Raw genomic sequence first — 16,949 nt, 5'->3', positions numbered from 1 at the left:
TGTACTGTAGGTTTCTCTTTTTTAAGAAACTGTGTACATTCTGTGGTAGTTAAGAGTGGTCTAAAAATCAGAGTAAGTGATTTTTAGATACAGTCATACCTAGGTCTAAGTACGCTTCAGTTTGAGAACTTTCAGTTTAAGTACTCCGCAGACCCATCTGGAACTTTCCATTACTTTCCATTACTTTCAATGGGAAAGTTCGCTTCAGGTTAAGTATGCTTCAGGTTAAGTACGGACTTCCAGAACCAATTACACTCATACCTTGGGTTAAGTACGCTTCAGGTTGAGTACTTCACGGACCCGTCTGGAACAGATTAGTTACAGGTAGGTAGCCGTGTTGGTCTGAGTCGAAGCAAAATAAAAAAATTCCTTCAGTAGCACCTTAAAGACCAACTAAGTTTATATTTTGGTATGAGCTTTCGGGTGCATGCACACTTCTTCAGATACTATCTGAAGAAGTGTGCATGCACACGAAAGCTCATACCAAAATATAAACTTAGTTGGTCTTTAAGGTGCTACTGAAGGAATTTTTTTATTTTGGAACAGATTAATCCACTTTCCATTACTTTCAATGGGAAAGTTCGCTTCAGGTTAAGTACGCTTCAGGTTAAGTACGGACTTCCAGAACCAATTGTGTACTTAAACCGAGGTACCACTGTACTAACTTTAAGCTAGTTTTAAGGTAGTTTAGCTACCAGGATTTGCTGTTCCCAGCCCCTTATCTCCAAAAACCCTGAGAGTTTTTTTTTTAAAGCAGTGTTCTAGAAGCCTTTGCAGCTAATTTCCAGGGTTTCTTGAATGGCAGAGCCACAGCATTTCTGATCTATTTCTTTTTCTGTTGTAAATGTGTCCTGGCCTCCACCTGGGCCAGGGCCTTTTCAGTAATGGCACCGACCTGGTGGAATGCTCTGTCCCATGAGGCAAGGGCCCTGCAGGACTTGATCTCCTTCCGCAGGGCCTGTAAGACAGAGTCATTCTGCCTGGCCTTCAATTTAGCCTGATCCTCCATTCCTTTTTTATATAAAGAAACTCTGCTGGGTCCCCACATTTAAATGCTTCCCTGGTCTCCTTGCTGGCCTTAGCAGAACTAACTTGGCCAGTTAGCCCTGGCGATGCTACATTCATGTTGTATTTTATGCTGTTTTAAAGTCGTTTTTAATCAATGTTTTATATATGTTGTTAGCCGCCCTGAGCCCAGTTTCTAAACCGGGAAGGGCGGGGTATAAATAAAAATTTATTATTATTATTATTATTATTATTATTATTATTATTATTATTATTATTATTTAGGCAGATCAAATGTTACTCAGGGTGGTGTTTGCAGGAAAAGGCAACACTTATCTAAATGTAGAGGAACACAAGTTTGTACTAACTTAGAAATCAGTGAAAATGCTCTTTCCTCTAAATTTCGAAAAGGGAGCATTTTGGTTGGAAACTTGAGCTGAGATGTCTAGTTTATAGAGTGGTATGTGAATGTTAATAAGTAAATGTCACATAATAAAGGAAAAGTCACCCTCTCTTGGTGCGGCCATCTCACAGGGTTATGAAAAGTGTACAGTGAGATAGTGGCTACATTATCGTTCACCTGAATCCTTTGGTATAAGGGACAAAAGAGATCATCTGATTTTGTCAAAGGCAATTTCGGTAGGACTAACTTCAGTGCCAGCTCAAAGTTTTTGCTGGCTCTTGGAAAATCTCACTTTTAACTTCTCCAAATATCTGGAGTAGCCAGGCAAACCTGTTGACTGGTTGGTTGGTGGGAAAGCATTCACCAAAGAGGAGTAGCCTAATGCAGCCTCTCTCAGTAACAGACTAAGTGCATAATGCAGATCTGAAGACTTTGTGGTGCTCACTGGCATGGCATAGACTCTCTGTTATCTAGGACCTGAAGGATTTTGGTATGGCACGAGTGTTTTGGCATAAACAACTTACTGCTCTCACATCCTATTACTGTTTCCAGGTTTCCTAGTGGCACCTGACTTTGGATTGAGCAGAAGCAAAGGGTGAGCAAATAATATAAATTTCAAGGAGCCAGCCACCAAATATTTAGGCACCCGGAATTATTTAAATCCCTTGGCGCCAGCTTCCTATTTTTAAGAGTCCAGGCTCCCTGGCACCTGGTTTATTCCATTCCCAGTGATTGTTTCTAGCCATTATTTAGGATGCCTTTATTAACAATGGAAAAAGGAGTCTTAACCAGTCTCTTTGAAATCGTGTTTACTTAAATAGAGAGGGCCAAAACCAACTCATTTTTTTTTTGCAATGCCATTTAGCAATTTATTGACTCACCACACGAGCTCTGCTTAGCTCTGCAGCCTAAGAAGAATAAGTGCCGTCTTTTCTCCAGCTAAATAGCTAAAAGGCGTTTATATTATATGCATTTTTAAATGTTTACATTGCATGCTCCTCATGCATCTGAATCTTTCCGTATGGTGCGGTTCTGTAACGAACAGTGATCACGTGGCTCCTTTGTGGCACAGCTGTCAAAGGGGTGGGGGAGCATATCTTTATTTGCCTAATGTAGTATGAGAGAATCACCCAGAAAAGTAGTAATTTACTTTGCAGTTGGGGAAATTAAAATCTGTTCTTCCATTACAGAGTGTTTGCTGAAAATTGATAGCCTTTCGGTAAGGGATGAAAATCCAAAGAGGTACATTGCTGAATCCCAGCCTCCCGTTATGAGTGTAGTTATTAAGGAGAAAACTGGAGTAGGCTGGTGGGTGGATTCCAGTGTGTATAGAGTGTTTCTGAAGGATTAATTTCTGAAATATGGATAGCATGCACATTTTCACAGTCTCAGCACAAGAAGTAAAGCAATGATGACATTGTAGTTATGAAGCCAGCTTCTCCTTCTCACTTTCCATTCACACTTTCCCCCCCTCCCCTTTGGCTTTCAAAACAGGCTATAATCCTGCTGTGAGTCTTTTCCCATTGATGAGAATAGGATTTTCTGATTAATAGACATTGGAGGATTGCAGTTTAGATGTCACGGAGCAGCAAGCGCTGTTCCAGTGTCACAGGGCAGCTGTGGCACACTCATGGGAAGGGCCGGACAATTTGGTACGAAAGTGTAAGAGTTTATTAACAGAAGCCTGAAGAAGCCGTGCTCCTTTCCTTCCATGATACGTGATCATCAGATCGTAAGAACACTTGAGGCTTAACTGTTAAGCAATGTGTTCTTAGAGATGTCATGATTTCTGGACATTGGGAAAGTTCTTTGTCCTTTCCTTCTGTGCTTTTGCTGTATTGTGACTTTCTTGAGGGAACTCTGCATTAAGAAAACCTAATCCTTGAATGCACCATGTGTACCATTCTCTGTAGACTAATATTAAAGAAAGAAGTTTTAGCTTCTTTCCCTTAACTTGCAGTCGGCTGGAGATAGCTTCTGCCAGTCTCTCTTACTAGGGAATTGACTTGAGCCACCTCACCTTTGTGACATGTGGATATCAAAGGGTAAATGTAGACATCAATTCAGCAGCCAATGAGCAAAACATACTTTTTATGCCCTTTCAAAACAGCCTGAACCTAGTTGACAAGAGTGCAGTTTGATGCTGGCCACACTTTATGCAGAGGCACAAAAGGAAACTAAAGGCTAGTGTTGAGATAACTGGGGTTGGTATTTTATTTCCATTGCTTTGGGGGTTAATAAAGCTCCTAGTGCTGCTGGCTACTCCTCATGTAACCATCTTGGCGATGTGCCTTTGCTGACTGCCTTCAATCTCCTGTACTTTCATCCATGCTCTCAGTGCTTCTTGGTGAATCCAGTCCACGAGACGGCTCTTCACACATCTACTTATCATGCTTTGTTTCCTGGCCACCTTGCACTGCGTAGATAAGCTCAGGACTTCACTCCTGCAAGAAGCAGTGATGGCCGCCAACTTGGATGGCTTTAAATGAGTAATAGACAAATTCATGGGGGGGGGGGGGTAAGGCTATGTTTTGCCTCTGCTGTCCCAGGAAGTATGCCTTAATGTCAGTTGCTGGGACTCACAAGGGGGAGAGACTGCAGTGGCTCTCGGTCCTGTTTTCAGTTTCCCCATGGGCATTTAGTTGGCTACTGCAAGAACAGGATGCTGGCCCAGATGGACACTGATCCAGCAGGCTCTTTTATGATACAGTGGTGCCTCGCAAGATGAATTTAATTCGTTCCGCCAGTCAATTCATTTTGCGAAAAATTCGTCTTGTGAATCGCGGTTTCCCATAGGAATGCATTGAAATTTCTTTTTTTGCCCATAGGGACGCATTAATTAAATTTTTCGCAAAACGAATTTGTCTTGCGAGTCACCATCAGAAAATTCATCTTGCAGGGCATTCGTCTTGCGAGGTACCACTGTATTATGCTGCTAAGTTTCTTACAGTCTTCTAGCATGATTTAATATTCCTACAGGGTAGCATACATGATTTTCCCCTCAATCCTTTTTATCCTCATTAGTAACCCTGCAGGCTCAGAGACTGACTGTACCCACCCAGTGAGCTTCATGGCCAAGTGGGTATTTAAAGCCTGGTTTTCCAGGTTCCAGCCCATCACTCTTAACTATTCCTTCCTTTGCCCCCTGCTATTTTTCCCCCTCGCTTGAACAGATGCACTTAAGGCAGCACCAACTTATTCAATAAAAGTGTTATTCCATGCAAGTGTTATCTGAGACATCTGCCTAGGCTTGCCTGGTAAGTGGTAACTGTAATTTGGGGATGAAAGAACAACATGAATTTTGTGTGCGCATGTTTCACAGTGATTAGTAATACAGTATGCACAGATTAATATTCTTAACTATTATTTTGGTCTTTTTCTCTCTTTTTGTATCCTTCCTAGGAAACAATGGTTAATGCACGCAATGGTTAATGAACGTTCTCCTTTTCATCTTTCATAGGTGACTTTAGGTGGGACCTTTATTGGCATTGGACGCAAAACTCCAGATTGCCAGGGGAACACCAAGTATTTCCGCTGCAAGTTCTGCAATTTCACCTACATGGGCAATTCATCGACAGAGCTGGAGCAACACTTCTTGCAGACCCACCCAAACAAGATAAAATCCACCGTTCCTGCCTCTGAATCCAGCAAAGCCTCAGACAGGAACTCGAGCAAATCCAGTCCTACTGTTCGATCATGTGAGGCTGCAGATTTGGGGAAGTGGCAGGACAAGATCACCATAAAAGCAGGAGACGACACTCCAGTTGGTTATTCAGTTCCCATCAAACCTCTCGAGTCCTCAAGACAAAACGGTACGGATGCCTCCAGTTACTACTGGTGCAAATTCTGCAGCTTTAGTTGTGAATCATCCAGCTCGCTGAAACTGTTAGAACATTACAGCAAGCACCATGGGGGGAGCCAGGCAGGGGGCCCTCACCCAGATCGGAATGACAAGCTCTCAAGGGGGTCGGTCATTAATCATAATGACTTAGCCAAAAATTCAGATGGAGAGTTAGCAACCAAGACCGAGAAGGGCTCTAGCGTGGCCAAAAAGAAAGACTTTTCCAGCTCAGGAGTGGAGGACAACATGGTGACAAGCTACAATTGTCAGTTTTGTGATTTTAGATACTCTAAGAGCCATGGCCCAGATGTAATAGTGGTGGGGCCTCTTCTTCATCATTATCAGCAGCTGCACAACATTCACAAGTGTGCCATTAAGCACTGTCAGTTTTGTCCCCGAGGCCTCTGTAGTCCAGAAAAGCACCTTGGAGATATTACTTATCCTTTTGCTTGCAGGAAAAGTAATTGTTCCCACTGTGCTCTCTTGCTCTTGCACTTGTCCCCTGGGATGCCAGGAGGCTCCAGAGTCAAGCACCAGTGTCACCAGTGCTCTTTCTCCACCCCCGATGTAGACGTTCTCCTGCTTCACTATGAAACCACACATGAAGCCCAGGCGACTGAAGTCAAGCAAGAAGCTAATGCCCCGCAAGGGTTGGATGGGCTGCTGAGTGTCAAAGAAAGCAAAGACCACACGTGCACCAAATGTGACTTTGTCACTCAGGTAGAAGAGGAGATTTCTCGACACTACAGGTAAAAGAAAAGTGTGACTCTGCGTGTGCTATTTAGCATTAAGCTTTAAATGTGGGGAGCTCAAGGTTTAAATATGGGAGCTTACCTACACCTAGGGCCCGTTCAGATGCTTATCCAGCTGTTGATCCCTTTCAGACAATTGCGAGCATTCATTCCCTTCCATGTGGAAATAAGGTAACAACTGATGTGAGGGCTTTCTTTGTGTAATTTCTCTCTCCTCCCTTTCGGGTGAGAAGACGCCAAGGAGCTGCAAGCTTGGGAGTGTTTGCACTGCAGGTTAGTTCTCCAGAGCTACTGCCCTCAAATAGGATGGCCAAGGGCAAGTGTAGCCATTGTGGTGCCCTCTAGTGATTGCTGGGTTGCAGCTCCCATCAGCCTCAGCCACTCTGGCCAGTGGTCAGCAATGATGGGAGTTGTAGTCCAACGGCATCTAGAGCAGGGGTCAGCAAACGTTTTCAGCAGGGGGCAGGTCCACTGTCCCTCAGACCTTCTGGGGGGCCGGACTATATTTTGAAAAGAAAAATGAATGAATTCCTATGCCCCACAAATAACCCAGAGATGCATTTTAAATAAAAGGACACATTCTACTCATGTAAAAACACGCTGATTCCCGGACCGTCCGCGGGCCGGATTTAGAAGGCGATTGGGCCGGATCCGGGCCCCGGGCCTTAGTTTGCCTACCCATGATCTAGAGAGCACTACATTGGCTACCTTTGGTGTAGCACAATTTTCATATCAAAAAAGGTCAACTTGTAGAATACTCTAGTTAACCCATAAGTCTATGAAAGTGAAGGAAGCAGCTGTTTTCTTAAAATGTAAGAGCCTCATGGAAGAAGAAAAGCCTCAGAAAGAAATAGAAGAAGCCCCGTGTTCCCCAGATCTGCTACTCCTGATTTACCTTCATCCAGTATAGATCTGGCCAGGCTTTAGGATCCGCTTCAGAGGCCTTGCCGTAAGTCCCATCATCTCAAGCCATTTTGTGAGTAAGCCTGAGAGACTAGATTTGCCCTCCAGGAACATCTGGAGAGCGGCACGTTGTCTACCCCTGTGCTACAGAAAACGAACCTTGGGCATCTTGAGAACACGCTGAATAGGCTTCATGAAATGAAAAAGGAGGGATCTACACTATAATAGAACCATTCAGTTGAGATGAAAGAGGAAAGTACCTGGACATTGCTCAACTGTCAGCTGTATTGACTAGATCTGAGGAGCCCATAAATTAATGGCGCCTGTTGCTCATATGTAACTAACAGCTGTGGCCCACACAAATACAGGCTCCAGCATGTATTTCCCCCTTTCGATGCAGGTAGGGGTGCTGTTAGGATTAACTGGTTAACAATCGTAAACAGCTTTGAAGATGAAAAGTTGTTTCTGTGTCTTAGGTGGTATTATAATTTATTTTTATTAGTGCAGCTCTGGGCCATATTGGGAAACTTGACTACACAGCACTCTGGCCATACTTTGAACGGCCTTAAGTTTAAGATCTTTCAGGTGACTGAGAATACTCTTCTGCAGAGAACGCTTTAGCTGATGTTTTTGTCTGCTTAAATTAAGATGTCCCTTCCCAGGAAAAGATAATAGTTTTTTATTCCCCAAAGTGGATTTTTATATTTAGACCTTTTGGTTATTGGCCTAGTTTTCAAAAGAACCGAGTGTCATATAGTTCCCGTTGACGTCAATGGTACATAATACTGTTGGGGGGAAAATCACACCACTTATTTAGGTGACTAAATATGCTTTTGGGAACCTAAAATTAGGCTCTTGAGCTTCAAAAAATCTTGGCTAGAATTCTACAAACCTTCTGGCACAACAACCCAGCATTTATTCTGTATATATATTTACGTATACTTTACCCAAAAAAACCCCATATGATCTCCTTTTTTAGATGGCTGCTCTGTAATACACACACACACACACACACACACACACACACACACACACACACACACACACCTTCCATTGTTCTTTCTATTCCTTTTTACTATATTCTTTATTAATTTTTTTTTTTAAGTTTATACCAGATTCTGCAAAATATAATATTTTTCTCTATAGACAAGCTTCTCAGCTTTAAAACTTTGGTTTTAAGATAAAGCTTTAAAAATGTTAAAATGGGTTAAATGTATTATAATCAGTTCACTATTTCATTTTTTATCCTTAATTTGAATAGTATGTCTGTGACAACAGGTTATACCAACAGTGCGTGGACGGAGTCCTGCGTGTGCAACAAGATTTCCATTTCCTCTCTTTCCTTAAATCCCCTCCAGCCCCAGCCCCTCTTCCAAGCTGATTTTGAGGGTTTATGAGAGGGTTGGTAGGGGCGGGAGAGGAAGGGAAGCTTCGTTGCACACACAGAAATCTGTTGCATGAGCAGAGCTGCAGCACTGAATACAGCCCAGGGCATCTGAAAATGGTTCCTTGAGTATAAATCATCAAGGTGCAGGCTGCATTCATACGGAATGCTAAGCCATTGTATAGCCTTATTGTGGCTTGCTTGAACATCCAAACTCACCCTGAGCAAGCAACCATGGTTTAGTTTATTACAACAAACCATGGTTTATTGTCGGCTTATGAATCTTGGTGTATTTTAATAAACATTTGCCATTACATCTGAACCCAGCATTCTGGCTTAATCCTGGATAATTTTGATGCCTTACTCAAAATAGTGTGCCAAACTATAGCAGCATAAAGCAAGAACAGTTAGAAAATGAAACTGCTGCCCTGAGTAGGCAATTCTCTATGGACCTTTTCAGAAGTAGCACTTGTTCATACTACAACTTGGCAACAACCTTCTTTCTCTTCCCAACTACTCCCTCTCAAGCAACCTGCCTAGCTTTGCTACTTCATAATAATAATAATAATAATAATAATAATAATAATAATAATAATAATAATAGCGTTCCATCTGCATTGTTGCTAACCATGTTTAATGGGAAAAATAACCGGGCCTGGAATCAGTGTTTAAAACAAGGAATTACAAAACCTGATTACCAAGGGATTTTATTCATGTTAACCATGGTTTTCACCAATGCAAACATAAAAAGCTGCATGTGGTTAAAGCAGGCACCCCCAACCTGTGGCCCTCCAGATGTTTTGGCCTACAACTCCCATGATCCCTAGCAAACAGGACCAGTGGTCAGGGATGATGGGAATTGTAGTCCAAAACATCTGGAGGGCCGAAGGTTGGGGGTGCCTGTGTTAAAGCAAGCTTATGGAGGCAGGGGCAATTTGCACAGGAGAGTGGTAGGGAAGGGATGGAGTACCTGAGTCAACAAAATGCTCTGATCACCTAAACATGGCAAGGAAAATCAGGAATTTGATGACTGAACCTGGGACTTGCATCATGTAACAGTATCTTGGTGCAAGTCATATTTTGAGTAAGTTCAATCATGACGGAAAGAAAGCAATGAAGGCACACACAATTTTATCAATACTAAATAGCATATTGAGAAAGTAATTCTCTCGTATTGCTGAACTTGATGTAGATTGTTTACAAAAATCCCAGATGTGGTTCTGATTAAAATCTGGTTTAAATCCTATTTATGCTTTCATCTTTAATATTTAGAAAGTTTTAAAAAGGAGAGTAAAATTTACATAAATGTCCTGCTGCCTTTATCAATTTAGTGGTGTGTGTGTGTAAAAAACACACACCATGCTTTGTTTCTTTCTTCCATATTTCTTAAATTACTGTAAATCCATCAAACTTCTGCGTTTTACCAAATCTCTTTTTTCTCTCCCCACTCAATCAGTAAGGGCCTAAGTATATGACATACCATTTGTTAAATTAACAATTTTTATGAATTTTAAAAACAAATTCTAGGTTTTTGTGTGGGTGATCTGAATTGGCATCCTAATGTTAGGGGGCTTTAGCACTTTGACACCCACTTTGGTCCTGATGTAGGTTACATGGCTATTTTCAACAGAAAGAAATGCCTATTGGTGTGTATCACTGATTCTGTGAGCAGCATTTTGGCCCTAATTTCTATTAAATTTGGGGTGTTAATGTTGAACCAAAGACTGATGTCAATGTACTCTTAGCTGTAACAAATTATTGCGGGTTCTGGTGTTTTCAATTTAGGTGTTTGATTTAAATCAAAATATTTAGGTCACCTACCGATTTTTCTAAGGCTTTCATACATTAAATGAAACCTGTGAAATCTGGTATAATCCATATTGTAAATCTTAACTGACTTGAAAAATGCTTAATCGTCATTGTGCTCTTCACAGAATCCTAGGAACTGTAATGTTGTAGATCTCTGCAAATGGATAACGCTAGCCTCTCACACAATTCATTTTGGGGGGGAATTATTATAATTTTGAAACTAATATGTAGACAAAACCTCACACCAGAAGAATTTGCACTGTCTAATTGGTGTATGAATATCCAACCTTTTTTCCATAAATGTCCTTATTTCATCCTAAGATCAGGGTTAGAGAAAGGGGTAATTTGATGTACCCTTTTTGGGTTGGATGAAACAAGACACAAACCAGGAGCTCGGCAGACACAGCACCAACTTCCTACTTCCTGTATCATTAGGCACCCTCTTTGCAGTAGTAAACCTCTGGCAGTTTAGGGCAATTGGGGTTATTTGCTTTTGGGGTGTGTGTGTGTGCAAACCACTAGACAGCTTTTTCTAAACCAAGGGTAGCCAATGTGGGGTAGTCAAACATGGATTTGATGTAGCCGTTTAGCTATAGACTACAGCAGTGTTTCCCAACCTTGGTTCTCTAGCTGTTTTGGGACTACAATTCCCATCATCCTTGGCCACTGGTCTTGCTAGGTAGGGACGATGGGAGTTGTAGTTCAAAAACAGCTGAAGACCCAACGTTGGGAAACACTGGACTATAGCCCCAGATACCCATTTTTTAAGGATAATGGGAGTTGTCCCAAACACCTAGACTCTACTACGTTAGCTGCTTTGGTCCTTGATTACAACGTTCTAAATATTGAAATCTTATGATCCCAGAGAGCCAATCCAATGTCTTTGCCTGCTACTAAGTTACAGAGGTTGCTGGGCAAATTATTGCTATGGGAAGCTTTCTGTGCATTTCTTCCAGACTCTTCCTTATTGCCTGTCTGCCTATTTCCTTACTTCCAGACCTCCCTTCTAGTAGGTTTCCTGCCTTTGCTGTGCACTTAAAACCCAGGAACTGTGACACTATCTGAGCTTCCTTTCTAGGGTGTGAACTGCATCTTGGCATGCCTCATCTACTTTCAGTTTCACTATCTTAAAAACTCTCTAGTATATTATAATATGCAGGAGGAAAAGGATCAGCTCTTGTTAAAAGGAGGGGTGTGCTCATGAGCCAAATGCAGTTCTTAACAACGACAGTAGGAGCCTAGCCACTGGCTTTAGTTGGACTAGATTTCCTCATTCATTTTTCCAGCAACTAGTGTTGCTATGGCAATAACACATTTCTTACAAGTGTTTGGTCCTGTATAACATAGTCCAGGGCTCCTTTCCTCTACTCTCCCACTCCACTTAATTTGGCCCGGTTTGCTTTATATGTGGCAATTTTTCCTACACAAAAACATGGTGCTTGTGGGTGGGGAGAATTTATGTTTGGGAGAAAGCACATATGTACACACATTCATACGTATTTTGCCATTTTAAGTACGCGGTTTGGGAAAGCTGCTGAAACTGCACTGTATTTGTGGCAAAATTGTATGCATTGTGAATTTACGTGCTTGTTTAGGAACAATATTTATTTCCTTACCCAGATATGATCCTTGCACAGGAACATTGTTGTGTGGCGTACACATCCCTTAGTATTGTTGAACTCCAATACATGAGATGGGTTTCTGCATGTGCATTTTTGGAATAAGGATTTGCTTGCAGATTTGTGCATGCTTTGGTACAGGACAGAGCTTTTTTTGGAGGGGGGGGAACAGTAAATCCATTTTATTACAAATCCTCTCACTCCGGGGTCCTGATCCTGACTGGGAACTCTGTGTGCTACTGTAATGCTAATAAAACAGTATCATGTTAGCTCATAAAACGTGTTCTGTTACTATGGCATACACAGGAAATTGGCAACATATTGTTCCAATGTGGGAACATATGTTTTACATAGTTCAGTAATACAGTACTTTGCATGGTCTGCTTGAATGAAAATAGGCATGTGTGTTATTCTAAGGTATATAAGACACTTATATTGCCTGTACTGGAGATTGCATATTAGGTAATTCCCCTGCTTTCCTAGTTGAAGTTTTATGATTGATCCAAGTTTCTCTCAACCCCCTCCCCTGCCCCACATTTCACAGCACTGTGTAGTACTCTACCACATAATCAGGTCTCTTGCTTTTAAAAAGACAAGTCTCTTAAATAAAAACCTTGATAATTTCCATAAAAGAACAAATATTACCTATTCCGGCGTATAAGACGACCCCCGACTTTTGAGAAGATTTTCCTGGGTTAAAAAGTAGTCTTATATGCAGGAATATACAGTATTTGTTTCCTGCAAAGAGCAATTGCATTTGAATTATTCAGTTTTAGTTCCAATGGCTCACTGTGCTCCAATTTGTTTTTAATGAACTGTATATTGTATATATGCAACATATTACGTGTATATCACAGGTTCACAATATTAAAAAATTCCTTCCAGTACACCTTAGAGACCAACTAAATTTGTCATTGGTATGAGCTTTCATGTGCATGCACAAACCCTGTATTTGCAAAATAAATTGAATCACGATAAAGACAATTATTTTGAAGGATTACAATCAAACCTCGGTTGCCGAACGTAGTCTGTTCTGGAAGACCGTTCAACTTCTGAAACATTTGACAACCAAGGCATGGCTTCTTGTACTCAAGAGGAAGCCGCATTGGACGTTTGGGTTCGAAAAAACGTTCAAAAACTGGAGCATTTACGTCCGGGTTTTTGGCGCTTGGGAGCCGAAACGTACAATAACGGAGGTGTTTGGGAACCGAGGTTTGACTGTTTTCCTGTGGGGTAAAAAATCCAACAAAAATAAGTTTTCATGACATGCATCCAGTTTTTGCCTATGTACACATATGGTAATAGAACAAGGGAGTGTCTATAATTTTGCACAACTCTCATGAGTTCTAACATCCATTTGTTAAAAAATAGAACTATTTTTGGTTTCCACAGCTGACTATTATTTCCATTGCTGATGTGAACACCGTTTTTGTAGCTGCTCCGATAAGACTTCAAACACATTTAATTAAACCAGCAAAGAAACAAGCAAATAACAACAAAATCCCACAACAGGTGTCAGGGCCAGAACAGGTAACTTAAGAACCTAAGAAATGTCTGCTGGATCAATCCAGAAACTCATCTAATCCTGCACTGCTCTCACACTGGCCAACCAGGTTCCCATGGGGAGCCTGAGAACAGCAGCATTTTCACCATTTGTGATTCCCAGGAAATGGTATTTAGAATTATACTGTCTCAGACAGTGAAGGTAGAATATGGTGCACATGTTCTCTGTGACAATGGAGGTGGAGCGCACCCGTAGCAATTAATTTAGTACCAGTCTAAAACTGAACATAGAGCATGGAGATAGGAGTGTCTGTATGGCTGGGAGTGAGTGGGAAACGAGTTGCAAGGGGACATTGGGATGCTAGGTTTATAAATTAGAGACTCAGGGGTCAGCAAACTTTTCAGCAGGGGGACGGTCCACTGTCCCCCAGACCTTATTTCCTACGCTCCACAAATAATCTAGAGGTGCATTTTAAATAAAAGCACACACACTGCTCATGTAAAAAACACCAGGCAGGCCCCACAAAACCCCCAGAGATGCATTTTAAATAAAAGCACATTCTACTCGTGTAAAAACATGCTGATTCCTGGACCGTCCGTGGGCCGGATTTAGAAGGCGATTGGGACGGATCCGGCCCCTGGGCCTTAGTTTGCCAACCCATGAATTAGACCCCGCAAGCTTCTGCCATATGTGGCTTCTGCTGTCACTACATTGCCTTCTGATGTCTCTCTCAATCAGTATGTTCTGAGCACAAATTATTATAAATCTATACCACTAAATGTTGGGGCACCCAACATTTCTTCATATGCCGTGTTTTTAACTCTTCATCTAAAAAAAGAACCTTGGTATTGAGATTTCGGGAAGTGGCAGAGATGGACTGAAATAATATAATCCCTATAGGGGTAGCTATGCTAGCATGCGGCTACAACAGTTTTGTGGCACCTTAAAGACTTAAAAAAACTTCTGTCATAAACCAGGGTAGTTTATATGTTTTTGGTTCCCAGCTTCCAATGATTCCTGACCATTGCCCATACATACTGAGGCTGGCGGGGATTGTAGGCTATAATAAAGCATGCAACACATGGGCGACACGCAATAATTTCAAAGTAAATTTATACATTAAAATACAAAACTATATGCAAAAGCCACTGAGACTACCAACTACCAAAACAAGAAACAAAAAACAACTTTCGATATCTGATTCTGATAACTTTTTTCAAATTTTTGAGTTAGTCTTAATGTCTACTTCAGTTATATTTTATAATATTAAACTCGCTCTTTTCCTTCAAATCAGTTCATAAAGATGCCGACAGACGTAAGTTTGATGTTATCAAAAAATACCGGTAGAATTGTAGATAGATGTTGTAGAAGCTGTGGGTGAAGATGTAGGCAGACAGGGTGCCGGCGTTTTCAACCTGTTTCGCCCTGGCTATTCGCCCCCAACGGGGCCCTTTGGTCGGGGTTAGCAGATAGCTCACTCCCACAATGGTTTCTGGGTTTCTTCAGTGGTTCTCAAATCTTGGATGCATATTAATATTCAATTTCATGAAAAATACTGTTTCTTGGCTTAAGCTTAAACACTTGACACGCTTAGCAAAGTTAACTCTGTTTGGGTCTTGGGGATTGTAGACTAGCAATATTTGGAGGGGGCGATGTTGACTACCTCTGGTCTAAGCTTTTGTACTTTAGTCCATTAAAGCTTTTTTCCCAAATAAATGTAGGCTAGTCTTTCAGGTGCCACAAGACTAACACAGGGTAGTAGAGACTAATTTGGTTCTCCTCAATTTGCAGCAGTTTTAAATAAAGTGTTGAATTTTTATTATTATTCTACAGTACGTTCTAAATACAGATAGTTTCTTTTCAAAGCTTGTATTACCTGTTGTGCTCTGGTCCATGGGTTCATGAGGAGTTGGACACGACTAAATGACTAAACAATGTTACCTGTTGTAATTTTTCCTGTTTATCAATAGAAATTTACTTCACACATTATTATTATTATTATTATTATTATTATTATTATTATTACTATTACTATTATTTCAAGACTTTAGCCTTGGCCCTCACATTGCTGGATCCTATCCCAGTGCCTTTGTGTACAGTGCAAATATCTGTGGGGAGTGGGACTTTGCACATGGAGACTTCCGTGAGAATTGGAACCCTGGCCATTTGTGCTTCCAGATCACTTGGATTGTAATTCACACACTTAATTCAATACACTTGAAGGCCACTCCCTACAGATGTTTGCAGTGTGTGGGGAGACACCTGGAAAGCAACATGTGACATTGAGGGCATTCTCGCTCTTGCATTTTGTCAGTACAGGACCAATAGTGCCTGCATAGGATTAGGGAAGGAGATAGAAAAGAGAAATAGAGTGAAGAACAGACCTAGAACAGAATAACGGTAGATATATAATGAAAGATAGAATGAAGATAAATAATGAAGAGTAAATACGATTTGGCATGTTGGGTTTAAAGGTTGGACCTAGTGCTGGAATGGTTAAAAGCTACTGGAACAGGAAATATTTGTTTCTATGCATTTTTGGTTTCTTTGGGGAAATAAATGGATGTAGGTTATGCAATATTAATTTTGCTTTCATTTCTCTTATCAGGAGAGTCCATAACTGTTACAAATGTCGTCAGTGCAGCTTCACAGCTGTTGATACTCAAACCCTACTGGAGCACTTCAACACTGTGCACTGCCAAGAGGTGGACATCACCACAGCCAATGGGGAAGATAGCCATGGGGTGGCTGCTGCTCTCAAGGAAGAGCCCAAAATTGACCTAAAGGTCTATAGCCTGATCAGTGCAGACCCCAAACTGGGAGAGCCTGTCTCTGAAAGTATAGTGAAGAGGGAAAAGCTGGACGAGAAGGAAGTACTGAAGGAGAAATGTTGGCCTGATGGGTCCAGTGACGATCATCGTGGTGCAACTTGGAGAGGAGTGGACATTTTGAGGGGGAGCCCTTCCTTTACCCAAACAAGCTTGGGCCTTCTGACCACAGTGTCTGTGGGCCAAGAGCAGCCAAAGCCCTTAAGGGATAGTCCAAACGTAGAAGCTGCCCATCTTGCACGGCCTGTTTATGGCTTGCCTGTTGAGACCAAGGGGTTCCTGCAAGGGGTGCCCCAAGGAAGCGGAGAGAAAGCTGGACCACTCCCTCAGCCATATCCTGGATCTGGTGATAACAAGGCGAAGGATGAATCTCAGTCCCTCCTACGGGTAGGAAATTCTATTTTTATTTTTGTCTGTGCATATTTATGGTTCGTTTATTCCGAGCTGATTCTCAGCAATCAAGCACACATTACCGATGTTGGTACTTGAAGCAATTCAGACTTACATGAGTAGATTGTAAAGGAATCGTTTTAAGAGCATTTGTACAACGCTACACGTGCTAGTTGCAGTAGTAGTAAGTGATCTTTGTTTGCCTTTGCCATTAAATTTGGTTGTACTGAGTTAATCATTCCTGCTGATTTTGCAAGGTGATGTTACATTTGGAAAAGAAAAGCACAGAACCCCAGAAGGCTGCACATCTGTTGCACTAAAGCATCTAATCACCTTCTAAATTTTAAGGTGGTTTGACAGTACACAGTTAAGCAAACCGTCACTGGATCAAATAGCTGAAAACGTGAAACCTGAGTCAAATAATATTAAAAAGTAGGTCTGAGATTTTATTTTATTTTATTAAAAGGTACAACACATGGTGTAATTAAATATAACATTTGGCGCTTGTTTG

General features: G+C 41.4%; 1 protein-coding gene across 11 annotated transcripts in view; it reads left to right on the top strand.

Moving 5' to 3' along the window:
* The window catches only part of TRPS1 (transcriptional repressor GATA binding 1), a 237,774-nt gene that overhangs the window by 84,664 nt on the left and 136,161 nt on the right, over positions 1 to 16,949 (top strand). For 6 of the 11 annotated variants that reach the window (XM_035125587.3, XM_035125582.3, XM_035125588.3 and 3 more), the window contains 2 exons: positions 4,869 to 5,998; positions 15,829 to 16,435. In XM_035125587.3, coding sequence (XP_034981478.1) covers positions 4,869 to 5,998; positions 15,829 to 16,435 — 1,737 coding nt within the window. The remainder of the gene's footprint in view (positions 1 to 4,868; positions 5,999 to 15,828; positions 16,436 to 16,949) is intronic. The other 5 variants (XM_060277657.2, XM_088675848.1, XM_088675847.1 and 2 more) reach the window with 1 other exon arrangement.

The sequence above is a fragment of the Zootoca vivipara genome, chromosome 8 (assembly GCF_965207765.1).
Source record: "Zootoca vivipara chromosome 8, rZooViv2.hap1.1, whole genome shotgun sequence".
Lineage (NCBI taxonomy): Eukaryota > Metazoa > Chordata > Lepidosauria > Squamata > Lacertidae > Zootoca > Zootoca vivipara.
This window is presented reverse-complemented; position numbering and strand designations above follow the sequence as displayed.